Below are 20,331 nucleotides of genomic sequence, written 5' to 3'. Positions count from 1 at the left end.
CCACGCACGCACCCTGGGGTCCACCTTCTCTGGGTTTCAGACCCGCTCCACCGCGTTTCATCCCTTTTTTATTTTTTTTTTTTTCCCCCCAGGTTATACCCATGAGGCAAGTCCATTTAGGGGGGATTCCCCCTTATCCCCCCCCCCCCCCCAATAAAAGGCCTCTGTGAGCACTAGCAAATATAGAGCTGGGTTTAAATCCACACCTCTAGGCTGCCTTTGAGGGCGGGGGGGGGGCCGGGGGGGTGGTGCGAGGTTAGCGGAGCCAGCGATTTATTTAAAGGGTGTGGGGGAGGGGAGGGGTGGGGGATATTCCCAGGCGCTGAATTTTCTCTTTGGTTGGGAGAGATGGATGGAGGAGGGAGGGAGCGGGGAAGGAGGTAAGGGGTGGGGGGGGGGAGGGTTGCTGGGAGTTTGATGATTGTCTTTGTGCCTTGTTCTTGTTTGCCGGCCAGAAAAATAGGCTGGAAAAGGAGGTTTGGGGGGGGAGGGGGCGGGAGGGAGGGCTGTGTGAGAGTGAGTCTCTCCGGAGCAGGATCCCAGCTGGTTGGGCAGTGGGGTCCCGGCACTTGGCGAACGGAGCTGGACGAGCCCACGTCACCTCCGCGCTCCTCTCCGCCGCGCTCCGCGCCCGGCTCCGCGCCGCCACGGCGGCAGCGCCGCGAACCTGCCCGGAGGAGCGGCGGCTGCCAGCCCGGGCCGAAACTTTTTTTTTCCCCTTCTTTTTTTTTCTTTTTTTTTCCAAGAGGGTGCTGTTTTCTTTTTCTTCTCTTTCGTCCTCTCCCTCTTTTTTAATTACTATTATTATTTTTTTTCTTTTATTTTTTTTCGGTGGCGAGTAGAAAGAGCGGGGTGGGGAAAACTGTATCTTCCAGATCAGGCTGAGAAAGGGGTGGGGGTGGGGGCTTTATCTTGGTCTCAGGATCCTTTCTAGTGCGTCTGACAACCTGGAAGTGTTTTGGAGAGAGCAGGAGAGAGAGCGAGAGCGAGCGAGAAGCAGGCAAGCAGGCTTGCATTGGATAGATTTTTTTCTTCCAGGCTGGGTTTTTCACACGCTGATCCGCAAATAAATAAATAAAAGGAAATATGCACACGAGAAGCCTGATCCCATTGTAATTCCCATTGCAAAGGGGGAAAATATACACATACATTATATATATGGAGATGCATTGATTGCATGGAATTCAACAAGCAAGGGTAACAGCTCTTCCATTGCCTGTATGTCCGTCGGTGTCTGTAATCTGTGTGTGCGTGTGTGTGGACCGAGGGAGAGCGAAAGTGGCTGGCTGGGGGCATTGTTAGACACAAATTGTCTTTGCGAGGAGCTGCGAGGCCCTCGGGAGACGTGGGGGTGCAGGGGAAAGGGGGGGGGCTGCTCTCCCCAGGCGGTGTGTGGGGCTGGGGGGGGCCGGGAGAAGCTCGAACAAAAGCAGAGGGTGGTTATTATTTTTTTTCTTCCCCCCCCCCCCCTTTTTTTTGTCCTCCTGCAAACCCACTTGGTGCTACTTTAGCAACGCAAGATGCATTTTTCATACAGCCACCGCGGCCTGGTTCTGTCAAGCTCCATTTCTTCTCAGAAGCTCTTAAAGGGAAAAAAAAAAAAATTAGAAGCCACGGATCGCCAATTGCTCTTAGTTGTTGGGTTGTTTTTTGCTGTCACCCCTCCTCCTTTTTTATTATTATTATAATTTTTATATCTGCTTTAATTATGGCTCGTCGCGGAGAGCATCGGGGAGGCTCGCTGGAGCCAGGCTGCCCTGCGCTGCCATAGCTGGGTCCCTCTTTGTTTTAATAACATGCTTATTATCTTTTTTTTCCCCCCCTCGCCCTCCCCCCCCCTAACTTTGCCAGCTCAAGGGAATAATAGCTCCAAGCTGGAGGGAAATCGATTAAAAAATGGATAACCGGCACTTCCCAAGCTGCAGCAAGAAGAAAAAAAAAAAAAAACCAAACCCAAACACAACAGTCCAGGGGGAAAAAAAAAAAAAAAAGAGGAGGGAGGGGGAAGAGAAAAGCCTTAAATGGTCCCCGGAGCTGCCGCTCTGCCCCCGCGGGCTGTGGCCCGGGCCCGGGGCAGCGGCTCCCGCGGCGGCCCTCGGCTCCGCGCACTTTCCGCGCACTTTCCGCGCACGTAGCGGTTTTGCTTCGCCCTTCAGTCACTTATTGCCAGGCGTCTGGCTGGTGTGCGGTGGGAAAAGAGCGTTTGGGAAGGGAGGGAGGGGGGGCACGGGCCGTTTCTGTACATGATCTTTAGCTCCAGAGCTGTGGACCCGGGAATCCCTTCGCTTTTTGTCCTTTTAAATTGATATATACCTATATGTATGTATTACCCACCACTAGCGGGGAAGATCATTTTCATCCCCCCCTCCTTTCCACTCCCAATTTTCCTCGGCGTTTAAAGGAGAATTGCCTTTTTTTCTTCTTCTTTTTTTTTTTTAAACGGCTTTTAAATATTGTTGCAGGGAGAAGAGGAGAACGTTCTCGTGTACTTAAAAAACAATATTGCCTCCATATGGTTGGCCTTTCAAAAGTGAATCCCCTTCTTTGAAACATGCAAGAGAGATTTTTTTAAAGCTACTAAAACTCTAAACTTCTTATGAACAAAAAACTAACAGATAATTCAATTGCTTTTATCTTTTTTTTCCCCTGCTTTGAAACTTTACCATTCCTGATAGAGCCTTTAAAGCTACGTCAAAAATACTACTTTTAAAACTTACTGTGGTTACTCGCATTAGATGTAAACCGTGTATTTTTTAAGCTCGTTTTTTTCTGCTGGTGCAATTTTATTCTAAATGTTATGGCTTAGTTCACTTCGGCCCCAATTCCACCCCCCGTTCACCAGCCCGAGTGCGCGTTACCTTGCACAGTGTCTCGACCAATTGATTTATTTGCACTTTTATATTTCATTAGCTCGTCCATCCTTCGCTTACTTGCAACTATCCAGGGGTGGGGGGAGAAAGGCTTTTTTTTTTTTTTTCCGTAGGGGTGCGAGAAGTTGAATTTTCTTTGAAAATGGGGTTATATAAAGGGCCTCGCGTGTCGGTGGCATTTGCCTGGTTGAAACTGGAGTGGGGTGAAAGCTCCCACTTCCCTGGGAGGAAAGTGGGGGGTTTCAGGCCCCTCGGCCGCAGCGAGCCTGGGGGAATCGGAGGTGTTCAAGGCTCGGGGGAAGCTCTGCCCCCCACCCCTGACCTCCAGAGTCACTTGTGTGATGAGTTGGCCGGTCCACGGCCCCCCGGTGCTTGCTCCCGCGTGTCCTGCCAGACAGACCTAAAATACGCTGTTTACCTTTTCCAAAAGATGTATTTAATAATACCGCCTCCCCCTTCCCTCCCTCCCCCCTCCTCCACCCCCCCCCCCCAAATCCTATCATCCCTTGCGGGCTGCGATAATAAATAAAAGTCTTTATTTCTCCCTCTCCCAAAGTTAAAGGGCCTTGTTCCCTCCCGGGCAGCTGGAAGTGAGTTGCGGGCAGCGCGGGTTTGTCGGGGCAACCCTGCCTAGTGCTCCGGCTTGCTCCCCATTGCATATGTGTGTATATATATATTTTATTAAATGTCAGCATTGACTTATGCGTCTCTTATCTCTGCTCTCTCCCCGATGTGTGCCTGCAGTGGGGGATTCAGCGAAGGAAGCTCGTAACATGGCGGATAGCGAGGAAGGCTTTGGGCTCCCGACCACGCCGGCTGACCTCGGAGGCCAAAGAGCTCCAGGCTGAAGCCAAGCAGGACACTCAGCTGGGGGCCACCAGCAAGTCCCCCACCTCGCCCCAAGCAGGCCTTCACCCCAGCAGGTAAGGACCCAAGCTCCTCTTTTCTTTCCCCCTCGCTCTTTTTTCCCCCCTTTTCTTTGCCTTTTTTCCCCCCAAATATCAGCTCAGCTGGGTGGCTGCTGCAGCTCTGGGTGGCCGATGAGATCGTTTTAGGCCCCCACGGGAGGAAAAGTCTCGCCTGATTGTGGGCCTCATCCTGCTTTAGTGTTATTTGGGGTCGTGCGCTAGACCCGCGGGGAAGCGCAGGGGTGAATATCGGGGTGCTTGGAGGAGCACGCACGGAAAAGCACCCAAAATACTGGAGCGAGGCACCCGCTCGCGCAGCGGCAGGCGCGCACCCACCGGTGTCCACGGGTGACTGTACAAACGCACACGCGAACACACACACACACAGACGCGTGCGCGTGTATACATTTGCTCTGCCTGCGTGTATTTGTATAAGATATAAACATACATGTATATACGCGCCCCTTGTACACCCGTGCGTATGCATGCACGCGCAGGTACAGCCCCACTCGTGCACGCACAGCTCCGCCCGCACCCACGCAATGGGCCCGGAGGACAGGTCGGGGGTGTCACGCGTGGGCACCCCTGTAGCGATCCGGGGGTCCAGGCACACCGGAGGCTGTCACCCTCCATCAGCCCTCATCCCCCGGGGAGTGTCGCGTGTTACCGGGACACGCGTGGGCTCCCACGCGAGACTCGCCGGCCGCAGCTCCCGGCGGACCTCCGAGGAGAGCAGGCCTCGGCGGCAGCGAGCCGGGGACACCCCCCCCACCATCTCGGCTTCTCCTTCCCCGCCGCCGGGGCCTTCCCCACCCGGGCCGGGCGGTGCTGGGAGCCGTCCCCCCCGGTGCTCGGTCCCAGCCGGCTCGGGGCATCCCGGGGAGGGGAGAAAGGCGGGGAAGAGGGGCTTTTCCACCGAAATCGTTTCGCTTTCAGCGGCTGCCGAGCCCCTCCGGAGAGCCCGGTTTATCCCCTGGCAGGTAAACCCTCGGGGGGAAACCTCCACCCGTTGTGGATGCCGCCCACGGGAGTGCGGGCAGGAGGGCCGGTGGGGGTACGGGGACCGGTACTGGGCTTGCCCGGGGACTCGGGGTCCCCGTGTACATTTGAAAACCCACCCCCGAAACGTTTGGCTGGGTGCTTCGACCCCATTTTCAGTGGGGGGACTATGTGCTTGGCTTGGGTGGGGGGAGAAGGGGGGTGTCCACTGTGCCTCCCACCCCACGGTGGAGGGATGTATTGTCCCCGCGGTACCAAGCCCCGCTGCCAGCCCGTGTGGGCTGGGGGGGGAATAAAATGAGTGGGCGAGGGGAGCAGGGATGACACCCCACGCCGCCCCAGCCTGCAGAAGCGGAGCCGGCGGGTGTAAATCACTCACGGGAGGGGTGTAAATCTCCTCCGCCTGGCTTCGCAGAGCAGCTGGGCCGAAGCGCTGGGGTATTTCTCCAGCCGGAGCCGGCTCCGAGTGCTCCCTGCTCTCTTCTCCCCTTCCCGGGAGCACCGAGGCCCGCAGGATCCTGCCCCTAGCCCCCCCCCCCCCCCCAGCATCACCGGGCTCCAGCTTGAAATCTCCTTCTCGGCTTTGTAAACGCACAAGCGGCTGGATTTTCCCGGGAATGCCCCGAGCTCCGGTTCCCATCGCCCGGTCTTTTTCCCTCCGAGCTTCCCGCCGGGAGCGTGGGGGGGCCGGCCGCCCCCGGAGGGATTTTCCCCGCACCGCTGGGGACTGATGGTTTGTGCCTTCCTCCCTCGCAGGGTATGGAGGGGATAAAAGTGTTCTTGCACGAACGGGAGCTGTGGCTGAAATTTCACGAAGTGGGGACGGAGATGATCATAACAAAGGCCGGGAGGTAAGGGGGGGGGGGGCAGGGGGGCCTTGCGTGGCTGAATCTGCCTTCATTTGTGCGTGTTTGGGGGGGGGGGCATTGCCCACGGGAGGGAAGGGAGCACGCGTGTTCGCACAGCCGCGTGGGTGGGGGTGCGGGTCCGCGGCTGCAGCCCCGTTTTCCCTGCCATTGGTACGGTCACGTCTCTCGTGTGCGAGACCCCCCCGGGGGTGTGTGTGCCCCACGGCCCCGGGAGCACCCCCCGAGCCCTGTCCGGCGATGCCCCGGCAGGGCCGGGCCCCCGGGGCGGGCGGGCGGGCGGGAGGAAAGCCCTCCCTGCGAGGATATATTCAGAAGAAATTGTTTCTTCTGGCTTCTTTCTTAACCAGAACAGTTGGATCGTTAATCCCAATTTCAGGCCTTTGGAAACTTTCCAGGCGAGCGCGAGTTGCAACCACTTGGCCAAAAGCTAACCTTGTTTAGAACAGCTTGCTGGGCGATTTTGTTGTCATTATTATTATTATTATTTTTAATTAAAGGAGCAGCTCGGCCCTTCTGCGATTTTGCAATGCCTTACGCTGTTTACAGAACTTTCTCATTTATTTTGCGCGCACTGAGGCCAATATATCCAGAACACCCACGGCACCCCATTTAAAAGTATATGTGGTCTTAAGCTACTGTTTATATACTGATAGCAAAGCTGTTTAGATGCGTAGATGTGTCCGCAAATAAATAGCATGCGGATCTAACTGCGTCCAGATACACATTTCTATATGTGTGTGTTTGTCTGCGTGGGTGTATAGAAAAATATACAGCCTTGCAAATCTAACTTTATTGGGACTGTGCGTAATCGATTCCATGACCGGCTTCGTAAACCTGATCCATAGATATTTGTATGTGCATGCATGTATATTTGAGGGCGTTTGAGGCGACTTAATGTTACCCTTAATATTAATGCGTTGGAGGACTGTGAAATCGAAGAGTGCTTAAGCCAGCGAGACCCAGTAAAATAGTCTCTCCAGTCCCATCGGCAAACTGGGAGCAGCCCGAGAGAGGCTCTTTTCGTTGTGCTTTTAAATTAAAATCCTCGGAGGAAGGGGGGAAAAAAACCCCTCCACGCATATAAATAGTAGTAGCTTTAGATTGCGAGGGCACAATAAACAACGCAAAGTCAAACTTTCATTTTGCTCTGTCATCTGGTATTTGTTGTGGTCTTCTAAAATTTGCCTGAAGAGGGAGGGGAAAAAAAAAAAAGAGAGAGAGCTGGTTGTATAAAGTTTTACCGAATAGATCTGTCTCCCGGCTCGCCTTCCCCTTGAACCTCGCTGCTGCTGGAAAAATCGGTTTTAAAGAAGGGTCTTGTGTCCAAGGGGACGTGGTGCAAAGCGAGGGGAGAAATGTATGGGGAGAAGCTTCTGGGGGCCGGGGTCCCCTGACCGCCCCCCCAACCCGATGCCGGGACACGGGCTGGGCGAGCGGAGGGACCTCCCGAAAAAACCGAGTTCGCAGAAGGGAAAAAAAAAAAGCAGAGGACGGAGAGAGACATAAACCACCTTGCAGAAATTTCAAACAAATATTGCGGTGGACAGAAAGCTCATCTGGAGAGCAGTAAAATAGACATTTACAGTGCGGGGGCTTTAGGGGAGATGCGGGATAGGTTTCCTTATTTATATAATTCCCCATGTTTATTGTTGGAGAAGTCCGTGTTCTTGCTGGTCAGGTGTTTTCGATGGAGTTACAGATAATTCTTCAGGTGGAATTCTTCTCCCTTAAAACATTAAAGTTAAATCCTCGCTTTCTTCGGTGGTAGCTTCCCCCCCCTCTCCCCAGCTTTTTAGAAATGAATTAAACCCCAGCCCAGATGCCCTATCGCAGAGATAAGAGCCCGAGACTCGGAGGAGAGTGCAGTATTTTTAGAGGTGTGGGGTTTTTGTTTATGCGTGTTTTAAGTCCAGGGATACATTTTCATCTGCTTTATTTTTAAATATTTGGAAAGCTCAAACTAAAATAACATCAGTGTTTTAAGTCCCTGCCTTGCAGTAATGGAAAATATTTCAAAAAGCCCCTGTCTTCAGTGTGTATCCGAGTGTTTCCAAGTATTTGTCAGGTGTGTTTGCTGATGTCTTTGTACGCGCGTACGGCTGCACACAGATTTCGTGTTACACCTGAGGGCGTGTAGGGCTTTTTTTTTTTTTTTTTAATATGGGCACACAGAGCCGTTAAGACACGTGGGGGGTGATTGAAATATATGTATTTTAAATACAAATATTTATAGAAATATATATTTCTTAAGGTTTTTTTTTTTTTTGGCAAATCTCCCCTCCTGTTCCAGTGGCTTATGTAGAGAGGGAAGTAACTTGCTTCCAAAAGTTCTCACGATCAGGTTTGTTCAAAGAAGAGAGAGTCGAAGTCTTGGTGAAACAAATAATTAACAAAAATACGAATAGACAATCAGGCACATGACTAGGTGAATAAATAACCCCGCCAGCCTCGTAATTATGATTCTGCCTTGATAAATTGCCTGCTTCGCTTCAGCTGGGACCTGGGGCGGTAGCTAGTGGCACCCAAATATCTCCTGCATCCCAGGGGAAGGGTGCACCCATCCTTTGCCCGAGCCTTTTGGGAAGGTCCATCTGCGAGTGTGGTGTTGCCCTTTTGTTAAATGACCCCCCCCGTTTCCTCCTCACAAACACACACACACAAAACCACCTTGGAAAACTTTCCCTTCTCTGTTTTTATACTTACGTACTTTTTTTTTTTTTTTTTTTTTTTTTATAGGCGTATGTTCCCCAGTTACAAAGTGAAGGTCACTGGACTTAATCCAAAAACTAAGTACATACTGTTGATGGATATTGTACCAGCGGATGACCACAGATACAAATTTGCAGATAATAAATGGTATGCACGGGTGGGGGAAAGGGGAGGGAGGGGAACTCTGTGTCTGGCTTTCTGGGCTGGCCAAACCTGGATAGCACAGGTTGGGGGATACCCTTGAATCAGCGGCTCATCCTTCTTTTTTCCCTGCAAAGGAGAGATCTTGGGCTGCAGGGGCTTCACCTGAGCCTCTGGGGATGCTCCCACACTCCCTGGGAGAGAAATGCATCAAAAAAAGGAGAAAAGCCTGTCGCAATTAGCTAATGATAACTGTAATCCTGTTTGACGATGAGATTACTGGCTATTGTGGAGCCGATAGTTTAATTATATTAAGAAAGGGAAGATCTCTGGGCAGGATAATATTTGAGGATTGGTACACGGTCCGTCCTTTGCTCCTGGCTTGGGTGCCGGTAATTGGAGGGGGGGAAGGATGGGGTTAAACGGGAAAACAGCGAGAGCCATCTCCGACGGGAAAGGTGCCAAAGAGCTCAATTAATTCCCCGAGGAGTGGTCGTAAATGCCTTTTCTCCCTAAGCACGGCGTGACTGTCCAGCCCCGCGTACGGGGATACCCGAGTGGGAGGGACCCCCGCGGGAGGGGATGGGTGGGTGGGGGAGCAGGAGCCCACGGGAGGGCCCCCCACCCCACCCCACCCCGGGGCTCAGTGCCTCTGTCCCCACGCAGGTCCGTGACGGGGAAGGCAGAGCCGGCCATGCCCGGGCGGCTGTACGTGCACCCCGATTCCCCGGCCACCGGTGCCCACTGGATGAGGCAGCTGGTTTCCTTCCAGAAGCTCAAACTCACCAACAACCACCTCGACCCCTTTGGACATGTAAGTACCAGGGGTAGGAGAACGGCACCGTGCCCACGGAGGGCTACCGGGGACCCCACGCGTGCCCACGGCTCTCTCCCACGGCGTGTCCACGCGTGGTCTTCCCCACCGCTGCCAGCGCCGCTAAGGTCATGGCAATGTCACCCGCCCCCAAATCCGTTGTGTTGGTGGGGTGTTGTTTGCTTCCCTGGGAGGATAGGGTGAACCCCAGTGAAGGACCCCCCCAAAATGGAAGTATAAACCTTAAACCTGAGCTATTTCGCAGCACTGCGTGGGAATTGATTACAGACCCCGGGGACTGGAGTCCACGAGTGGGTGAAACGCACCCAGCTTAATTGAGTGTTTAGCTACCTGATTTTAGCCTCCTGGAGAGTCTTGGAGCGTTAAAATCTGCTCGCTGCCTCTGTGAATTTAGCTAACAGGTAAAATCAATTGGGCATAGTTATTCGAGGAAATAGGACCTAAACCCACGTGGATCCCTCGATCCAAAAAAAATGCAACAATAATTAAAGACAATAAAAAAAAATTGAAATCCCACTAGAGCTTCTTGGGCATAAAAAGGTCTTTGCTAGACTCATGGGGCCGTGAAAGCTTGTGTGAATTCTGCAGCCAGAAACAGCCCTCCTTCGAAGGTCTCCAAAGATGCGTGTTCCTATGAGCAAATATATATGAGCATGTATGAATAATATATATATCTATAAAAATATATACATATAATTACTTAAGCGGGTATGCGAATCCAGATCCCGCCATCCCTTTCCAAGAGCATATTTTTCTCGAGTCTCGTTTCAACACTTCAGTTTCTTTTTTTTTCCCCCAAGTTTTTTTTTTTTTTTCTCTCCCCTTCGCTTTTTAATGATAAATCTTGTGCTATTAAATCCTCGCACACGTGGTCGCTAAGAAGCGAGGGGGGGGAAGGCTGCCGGGGAGAACTGCCAGACAAGACCCCAGCCCACCCCAAGGCCGAGCATCTTTTTACGAGCGGTCCTTTCCCCCTCCAGTTGGGGGGTTGATTTCTTTGGCTTTTTTTTTTTTTCTTCTTATAATTTTTACTTTACTTTATTTTTGCCTTGAGCTGGGTCGCAAGCGCTGCTTTCCAGGGATCAGGTCCTTCCCTGCTCCCCCCTCGGGAAGAGGAGAGTGGGAACCCCGCAGCAGCGCAGCCGAAGCGGGGGACCTCTCCCATCCCCAGGGGTGGTTTTTGGGGACCAGTCTCGGCCTGGGGGGGGACACGGGGACGGGGCCAAGCATCCCCCGCTGCGACCAGGCGGCTCTGGGGAAAAGTCCTTCTAAACAAACTGAAGGCGCTGAGGGGACAATAAGGGACTTCAGAGGAGGAGCTGCACCAGGAGTCTCTCAATTAGAGTCGCTGTAATGAAATTAAACCCCATTAGATCGTTCACCGTTGATGTCTACGACTTTCCTGGATGTCAAAGCAATTTGCTTAAACCCCCGGGACGGGGGAGGCGGCGGCGGGGCGCGCTGCGGCTCGCTGTCGCCAGGGTCCGGCAGTCATTATCGTGACTGAACGGCCCCCCGCCGCCCGTGTCGTCCCCCCCCCCCGGCCACCTTCCCCCGAGATTAACCCGGTACCGAGCAGGGACCGCTTTTTATCTTGAATACAGCGCGTTCCATCTTCCCCCTCCCCACCACTCTCCTCTCCCATCCTCTGCGGGTGGCTGGTGGGGGGGGGACACACAAAATCCCTCCATCCCTCTGCTTCCCTCCCCCCTTCTTGCCTCTTTGCCTTCCTTGGGGGGGGGGGGGGGGGGGAGATGACACAAAGATGCCCGTGTCATGGTGGTGCACTGGATCACCCAGCCCTGACGGGCTCCTTAGTTTGGGCGGGGGGGGGTTCTTGAGAGATATGTCCTGGCACCCTAGTACCTAAATCAGCCCTTCTGGGGGAGCCCTGAAAAGGGTGAAGACTTTGGGGAAGGGGATGGGAGAAGCTGCAGACTCCTCTCCTCCTCTTCCTCCTCTCCCCGGGCAGCGGGGGGGGATTTGCCGTGCTGTGCCCCCTCCATTCCCATGGGATATCCTCTCCTTCCCTTGCCCAGATCATCCTGAACTCCATGCACAAATACCAGCCCCGGCTCCACATCGTGAAAGCGGATGAGAACAACGGCTTTGGCTCCAAGAACACGGCCTTCTGCACCCACGTCTTCCCGGAGACAGCCTTCATCGCTGTCACCTCCTACCAAAACCACAAGGTGAGGGGCTGGGCTGGCCCTCGCACCGGCAAACCTCGTCCCCGCTCTGCTCTCTCCCTTCTCCCGCTGCAATTCCTGCGGCCTCGGCTCCCCTGCTTCTCTTCCCCCCTTCTTTCCTTCCTCCTCCCCCCTTTCTCCTCCCTTCTCCTTTTCCCCCTTCTCCTTTTCCCCCTTCTCCTTTTCCCCCTTCTCCTTTTCCCCCTTCTCCTTTTCCCCCTTCTCCTTTTCCCCCTTCTCCTTTTCCCCCTTCTCCCTTTCCCCCCCTTTCTGCCTTCCCCCCCTTTTCCGCCTTCCCCCCCTTCTCTCCCTTTTCTTTTTTTCCCCATCTCTTTTCCCCTGCCGCCTTCTCCCCCTTTTCCTTTCCCACTCCCCTTCCCCCCCCCCCCCTTCTCCTTTCCCCTTCTTCCCCTTTCCTCTCACCACACACCCATCCCATCCCCTCTGTTATTCCTGGCCACACATAAAAAGCATCTAAAGACGGGGCTTAGGGCGAGCCGAAGGGGAATTAGCTCAACAGGATGGTTTGCTCAAAGAGCGAGACGACCCAACCGAGGAAGTTGGCTTTATCTTCTCCCCTCCCCGCCATCGGTCAAAGACTCGTAATCTGGCGAAGGGAGCCCGGCTCTCCCCTCCATGGCCGGGCCGCTGATAACCCGGGCTGGCCGGGCTCCGGCCCTTTGTTTGGGAAAGGGCTCCTTCCTCGGCTGCTCCGCGGGCGGCCTTGTGGGGAGGGTCGGCGGGGGGCTGCGGGGTTGGCAGCGTGAAGGCCCTGGAAGGAAAGGGAGGCTCTACGCCTGAAATCAGCTCCCCGTCTGCCCAAGCAAAAGCAAAAAAAAAAAAAAAAAATTAAAATCAAATAAGGTTTTTTCTTGGGGTGTCACTGGGTGGACACGTGTGGGTCCCTGCCGCTGTCCCCCTCTGCCTCCCCGGGGGGGACCTTGCTGTGGGGCCGCTGCCCCCTCTTCTTCCCCTGCTCGGCTTTTGGGCTTCCCCACCCAGCAAGGGAGGAGGAGGAGGAGGAGGAAGGCTCAGGGCTGGGGTAGTTCTCAGCAGATGTATTAGGGATGCCTTTTGCCAACTGCCCCTCACTGCTGCCCGCAGACCCTCTCTAGGGCAGAGCCCCATGAAAAGCCAATTTTCCTTCGGAAAGAAAGCAAATTCCTTCCCCAGTTGCATAGAAAGCGATTACTATAAGCTTGTACTTGTACTTACGGGCAGGTAGGATGGCTCCTTGCACTTGACAGGGTGAAATCATTGTTTTTCAAACGGAGAAAGGTCATTTAACACCCCGGATAAATCCTGGATGCTTTCCTGGGGATGTAAGTAGGAAGCTCCTAAACCTGCGCGAAATGATTGTGTTTCCTCCGTCCATCGGTTGGCAAGGGAGGCGCAGAGAGCAGAGGTAGACTGGAGAAGAAAGAGTGTTTCACCGTAACTAGGGAGAAAAGAAAATACTTCCCTGCCCTTTAAAATAGGAGCTGTTGGCACAACCAGGACAAGCAAACTGAATCCAAATTGAGTCCTCGCCAAATTATGCCTTAAATTATAACTCCACTGTGGATGCTATAAAATCAAGTTTAACTTCTGCTTGATGGATTCGGAGAAAGAATATAATATTAATAGAACTGGGAGTTAATAAAACAGGACACACTGCTTGCTTTAAAGGCATTTCCCTATGAGAAAACAGACCTGAATTTAACTGCTTTCCTTTGAAGAAAAATAGGACTGTTTTATAGAAAAAGAAATTATCATGCAAATAAAACAAAAGCAAAGCAGAAACATGTAAGTACAGTAGTTTGGGAAAACTGCCATATTAGGAGGAGCAGGAATATTTGATTGTAAATCAACAACATCTGGTTGATAAGAAATGACATCTGCGTATCCGTGTCTGTCAAAACATACGCACTGACAAATGCATGAATCCCTACAGACACACACATGCTTGTATCCCAGCAGACACATGCACTCGCACACAGACACCACTACATATTTTACACACCCCCCTACACATTTTACATACACTTACATCCCTCCCCCCAACACACGCATTCCTCTTCTCGCTGCACTGAATCATTGGGGGAACAAATAAAGAGTGGCTGTAGCCCCAAGATAAAGACCCAATTGAGAAAGATAGAGCCATAAAAATAAACTAGAGAATGATCTACCCTAAATGGCATCTCCCTCCAGGGAAGGGAATAAAATTTGTAGCTTGCCCCAGTGCAGATGGAGGATAATACTGGGGCTGAGGCGACGCGCAGCTGATGCTGTTGCAGATGCTGGCTCGGCGCAAGGGGCAACATCCTTCAGCTGAGTCGAGTGGCAAGTGGGGTCTTCTCCACAGGCAGAAACCCGAGTTCAGCTTTCACAGCTGAGATGTTGCTTGGCAAAGCGTATTTTCGTGTTGCAATGCAGACTGCGTTTCCTGTTGCCACAAACGATCGCGGTCCCACTGGTCTGGGTCTGTCTGCGTCGAGCTCCCCAAGGAGGGTCTGCTCGTCCATCCCCGCGTCTCTTTGTCAGCGCGCTACCTGTTTTTTCCCATTTACGGCCATCTCTCGCTTCCACCCATCATCTGTAGCGCATCCTTCGTGCAAACTTGCCTATTCGCACAACCACACGGAGTTTGCGTACACCAACATATTTTACGCGTAGTTTTTATACACCCGTGTATTTTACGCACACGTGCATATATACACACAAATTTATACGTGCATGTATTTTAGGTTTCCAGAGCTATGTTAAAGGTGAATTATATTACAGTATTAATTGTATGACTCGGCCACAAATGCATTTGAGTCTATGCTTACACAGCTTATAGAAATACCTGCCTGATTTCAGATCCGTCAATTTATTTCAATAGCACAGCTGCAGTCCCAATGTAGGGCTTGTGCTTATTTCCCCTGATATTTTAGACAGCCTGAAAAGATATTTAAGCACACTGGGATCTCCCCCTCCCCAGCCCTACTCCCCAAAAGGAGGCTTAAGCTACGAAGAAAGTTTTGGTAAAGTTTTCAGTGTGGTTGTCAGCAGCTCGGTTGACCACCTCCCCCCTCTCTGCAACCCTGAAAAAATACCCCAGAAATATTGAGGTGTTAAAATAGGTCACATGCACATTTCATTTCCTTGCCATTTACACAATGGGTGCTTGCAATCAGGTTGATTCCCAAATATTAACTTCCCCTGCAGTTAAGTACTATTTTGCTGTAGCTTAAATCATTGTGTTACTGGCTCGTATTTATTAGGTACTAGCTCTCTGCTTAGGACCAGGAAATGAACCCTAATAGACAGAAATAATTAAGGTTCTGCCCTCGTGAGGGTTCTTTCAAAAGCAAGAATTCACAACAATTATTCTCATTAATTTTTACAACCTACTTTCCCCGTTAGCTGGACTTGGGCTTTATATTGGTTTTCCCCCCTCAGGATATCCGGTTTTATGCTGATTTTTTTTTTTTTCCTAAGTTATTTAACATTCTTGGTAGCCCAAATTCTTTTAAGGAAACATTAGCCCCAGGTGGGATGCTACAGGCACCCAGAAATGCTACATGCACCATAGTAAAGCAGAGGACCAGGGGAGGGCCTGGCTGAAGACTAATCTGATGCACTCCCAGATAGCCAGTGGGTATAGAGAAACATGCTGGTGGGCTTTCTGACCATCCCAAGAAAGACCCCTGTACTAAAAGAGGGCTGTTGAGTTGGCCAACTCAACTGGTGCTCCATCCTGTCAAATTTTGGAGAGCTGCCTGCGCGGCTCTCCTCCGAACACGTGGCCTTTTGCCGCTCTGTTGAGGGCATCTTGCAGGGTTGTGTAGGAGCAGCTACTGCCGGAGGCTGGCAGGTCCTTGAGCTCGGGATGTTTTGCCCGGAGAGCTCAGTTCTCCTTGTCTTTGGTTGCAGGTAGCCACCTCCATCGCTTCAGTAGAGGCTACAAATGTGGTGGCCCGGCTGGCATCCCATGGAGTGCCTCCGTGCAAAGGGTGGACCCTGTCCGGTCCCCTGAAGCAGCCCTGCAGGGCTGTGTCCCCAAAATTCTCCCTCCCCAGCATGGGGCCATTGGCCCCACATCTTCCCACCTCCGTGGCAAGAGGGGGCAGCCCCTCTCCTTACTCAGGGCAAGCTCTTCTCCGAAGGGGGGTCCCCCAAGTGCTGAGAGAGGCAGGGCTCCCTGGAGTTAAGCGAGGTGAGACCATGTATCTCCTCTTCATCGCCAGGACTGGTGGCTTCTGTGCAGCCCTTGGTTGCTTGGAGACCACAGTGAGCTCTCCTCCTCTCACTGACCCTCTCCGGGGCTCCTTGCATCTCTACCCTCAATTGCTTAGTCCTGTTCCAGGCTTTGGTGGGAAAGTGCTTCCCTCAAGAGGTCTTGCGTCCTTCATAACCCGTGTCTGAACCAGTCCTGTCTCCCTCTGCCCCTTTGTCCTCAGTCTTGTCCCTGCCAGTCCCGGGACAGGGTGCTCAGCCAGCCCCAAGCCCCCGACCCCTTTTGGTCCTCAATCCAGACCCCCTCCCCAAGCCCTGCAAAGACACCCTACCTCTCTCCAGCCTCACTCCTGCCTCCCAACCCACCTCTTTCCCCCCGCAACCCAAGACTGCGCGAGGTCTGTCTCCTCTCATCCTCCGTTCTTGCCTCCCAGTTCAGCCAATGGCCTCCTCAATGAGCCCCTCTGTCTCACACCAGTACCTCTGACCAGCTACTGGCTTTCAGTCCCTCCCATTTCCTTCACTGGCTTCTGGGTTCAGCATCTTCTCCCCTCTGCCAGCAGCCCCCCCTTCCCCTGGCCTTTACCTCGGGCTCCGAGTCCCAGCTCCCCATCCAGCTCCTCTGTTTGGCGCAGCCAGCCGTACGTAGTCTCAGCAGGCACCTTGTCTTCACCTTTTTCTTTCCTTCCTACTTCTCCGGCTTGGCTTCCTCCTCCACGCTGCCTTGGTTTCCACCTGGGGTATGTGAGAGTGCAGAAGAAAAAGGCTCTGTGCTTTCCAGCCTCAAGCCCAGCCTCGGAGCTGCTCCCAGCACAGCCGGCTGCAGCGGTGGTAGGGATGGTCCTGGCCCATCTCTGCCACGCCGAGCAGGACCGTGGTCACCTGCGGGGCAGGGACAGCACGTATCCCCACAGCACGGAGAGGTCCATGTGTGCTCAGCTCAAGGGTGACCACCTCGATCTCCTCATCACTAAATGGGGTGACCTGAATGGTGATTTTTTTTTCCCCGTTCAGGCTTTTAAGTTGTCCAAGTGGGGCAGATGTTCACAAGAAGAGAGCTCAGAAACTAGGGATCCCCATCCCTAGCAGAACGTGAAGTCCCTTTCCAGAATGCCCAGCCTTTAGGATGGTTTCAGAAGTGCCTCCAGAAGAGCCCAAGAGGGTCAGGGTAGCATGTTTTCCCTTAGCTGAAGTGCTCAAAAAGAAAAAAAAGTGGGACCAGCTTGGCTGATAGCAAAATAAGTAAATAAAATGGAGCCCAGGGCATATACCTGGTGTGGAACATTGCAGCCCTAACAAAGTTTTGTAAAGTTAGAAGCAATTGAAAAAAATCTTATTATGGCAAGTGCTTGACAAAAAGTAATACTAAGCAGTAGTTTTGTTCCTGGCCATAATAATATTCATGAGCCTGTAGATACAAATACCCATATAAATACATGACTGTGCAAAAAAAAAAAAAAAAAAAGAAAAGCGCATCTTACCTTTACCTAACTAGATGCAAAGCTAAATTTTATCATGCTGAAGCTTAAGATGTCATTGGAAATGTCTCAGCAGAAGTGCTTTGTGGTCAGTTAGCCCAGAGAAAGGAGTGCAGATGAGTGGCGCTGAGATTTCATTGGGAACTGTCGCTTCCCGTTAAAGTGAAGATGAACCCATAGGTCAGACAAGCCCTGAAAAGTGTAAATCTGGGAGGCTTCACCCTGGAAAGCTCTTGTCTCAGAAGGGTCTGCAGCAGCTTTAGAAATTGGTGGTCAGAAGAGAACTTTGCCATCAATTTCTTTCAGTAACAAATACATAAACAAAGCCCTACAGTTTTATGCAATCTGTGCTATATAATTTAGCCCTGGGCACTCTGTCTTAATGACCTTGCAGGACGTTGTATTTTTTTTATTTTTCATGATGTAATTGTCGTTTGACTTTCTGACAGCTTTTTCTTTCCCACCCCAATGAGTTACAGTCAATTAAACAGAGTTTCGCTATGGCAAAGTTGATCCAGAAGAAGGTTATTTCCACCCATTCGTTTGCTTTACCACCTCTGAAATAGTTTGTAAGTCAGACAAAAACCGGCCAAACAAAATATCTTCCACAGGCTGTTTTCTAAAGCAGGGATTCACCAACTTTTTCTCTATTTTCTGTTTTGTTGTGTACAGTTTTGTTAAATTTGGCTTGGACTCTCCTGGCTTAGTGCTAGGGCTGATGCTGTGAATTATCATCCAGGGAAACATTGTTCTGAAAGCTCCTGCTGAAATGCATCTGAAGTGCACCAAAGAGCTGAGAGCTAATTTAAAACCTTCTGTAGTCCCTGGTTTCTAGGTGCCTTCAATCTAGCAGATGTCTAATTTTAAGGAGGCTGAAGTTAGCCATGTTGGGGCTTTCTGCCACCACCACCTACATTAATACCTTTCTTTGCTTGTAAGAGCGTTCCAGATGCGGGTTAGGGGACTTCTGTACTCGTAAAACAACGTATTTGCGAGATTGAGTTCCCATATGATATTTTGTCCGACATTTTGTGGGTGATTAAGGGCTTGATTCATCAAACAGGGCATTCATCTGAGGTCCTTAAATCAGGGACTAGTGTGTTGATGGCTCCTTCTCCGGTGAATGGAGAGCGTTGGGGACCTGCGAAGGCAATGCTACCCACCTCAGAGCCCCAGTGCCCTCTGGCAGTCCCCATCTCCCTCCATTGATTCCAGCAGGAACACCGGGAGACGAGGTTCCCAGTGCAGGCGCCTTGGTTAAAATGCCTTCGGTTAGGTTGGGATGAATCCGGCCCTTTGTACATTTGTGTGCTGGTGCCAATACTGTAAATCCTCGCTTAGTGAAGGACTTCACTTATGCAAGCAAATATTGCCATTGGGTTCGGCAAGTGAGGACAACTTGTACATTTAGTGTGCTTCAGAACGCAAATTGCATAGAAACATTAAAAAAGTTGAATAATGCCTATTATTCATTATAGAAGTGCCACCACCTCGCCGGTGGAAACCGATAACACAGTTTCTTTGCAAAATACACAGCTGGTTGTCTAATTATTCAGGGCTTTTAATCATAAAATGCACTCCTGTTTTACTGCTAGAAAACAGCTCAAATGGCAAATTGGACCAAATAGATTGTTTGTTTACCCTTCTCTTTGAAATCTGAAATGCGTGACAAAAAAACGCAATGCCCTGTTTATGTACTAAATTAGGTCCTGATTTAATGGGAATGCCCATAGGGACGAGCGTAGGGGTGGTGGGGTCTTTGCCTGAGATTTGGAGCCAAATTAGGCAAAAATGGCAAATAAACAAATGGCCTTTGGAAAAAAATATGCTATACGACGAGAAAATAGCAAAACAATCTGGTCGTGCAGACACCTGGTGGAGTTTGCTATTGACACGAGCTGAGCCAGATTTTTCTCTTCGATTTTTGGCAAAGAGGTGAGTCCAGTTGCGTGTGCTTGACTTGGTGAACGTGAAACTCTCTGTGTTCTCCCACCATTAATCTCGAGCTCTTTCGTTCCCGTTGGCCAACATTCAATAGGAAGGAAGGACAGCGTTTCCATAAAATGTAGTGAGCTCATGAAGTTCCTCCAATGGCAAACACAGGGTTGTCTCTCCTTCTGGGCAAGGGCAAGTGGCTCTCCTGACTCCTGGCTGAGGGCTCAGACTGCCAGGCAGCGATGGAGAAAGAGAAGAAAGGGAGAACTGGTGCTGCTTCTGCCTGAATATTAGGGCATTGCAGCTAGACCACACCTGATCCAGACTCAGTCCTGCTCTGCAAAGACACCAAAGCATTTGCATCAAATTTGGCACGGCAGAGCGAGTTTGTACAAGATCAGCAGGGCATCTGAGGGTGTTGCTGGTCCACAGTTAATATTTGCTTAAATGACAACCCCTGGCTTGAGAAAACCTACTCACCGAAGCCCTCAGGAGAGGTACGTGAAGGAGAGGATTGCGTCTCTTTGAGCAACAGAGTTGCTTTGGGTAAGGGTACGTTCTGTACAGCAGCTGCTTTAAATGTTTAGCTTAGATGTTTTAAGAGGACCAAAGTTAGGAGTCTGAGCGGGATTCATCCCAGCAAACTTTTAAAGCTGAAGGTAGCCAACTAAGCGAGCAAACTAGTCCCTCTTAATTCCTTCTAGAATTAATGGAGAGACAAATATTCCTCCAGGGCATGATGGTCAGAGGTGGAGCTGCCCTCCAAGTACCTTAGGTAGTTAGTCCATGCAGTGCTTACAGGTGTGGGGCTGGTTGGGGAAGGATGTCAGATGCAGAGCACCTGGAGTACATACATTTAGCTGGTCTGAAATACTGAAAGGGTGAGCCTTATTGGTCTGAGATTTAAGGTTTCAGTTGTGGCTGCACATTGTTGAGAAAATACTTGTTGGTGTCAGTGGGATTTGTTCAAGCAATATGATTTTCATCCCTGGTCCTCTGGTCAGTGCACCCCTTTCTGTCACAACAGCAAAAAGAAAGTAAGTAACTCCAAGAAAGCAGATTTCCTCCAGAGACAAACTTGTGTGTGTGCGTGTATGTGCAATCCCACGAGTTAGTCATGGGACAAGCCTGAGAGAAGCGAGAGGTTGTTGACAGGAGATATTTTTCCAGTGGAGAGATCTAGAGGAAGGCCCATCTG

General features: G+C 51.3%; 1 protein-coding gene across 1 annotated transcript in view; it reads left to right on the top strand.

Moving 5' to 3' along the window:
* Positions 1-3,628: 3,628 nt before the first annotated feature.
* TBX5 (T-box transcription factor 5) overlaps positions 3,629-20,331 on the top strand; it is a 37,200-nt gene continuing 20,497 nt past the window's right edge. The window contains 6 exon segments of the mRNA XM_052798126.1: positions 3,629-3,691; positions 3,693-3,781; positions 5,524-5,628; positions 8,383-8,502; positions 9,163-9,310; positions 11,371-11,523. Coding sequence (XP_052654086.1) covers positions 3,644-3,691; positions 3,693-3,781; positions 5,524-5,628; positions 8,383-8,502; positions 9,163-9,310; positions 11,371-11,523 — 663 coding nt within the window. The 5' untranslated portion in view covers positions 3,629-3,643.

Source organism: Harpia harpyja, chromosome 9, assembly GCF_026419915.1.
Source record: "Harpia harpyja isolate bHarHar1 chromosome 9, bHarHar1 primary haplotype, whole genome shotgun sequence".
In the NCBI taxonomy this organism is placed as follows: Eukaryota; Metazoa; Chordata; class Aves; order Accipitriformes; family Accipitridae; genus Harpia; species Harpia harpyja.
The sequence above is the reverse complement of the archived record's forward strand: the minus strand, read 5'-3'. Positions and strand labels throughout refer to the sequence as shown.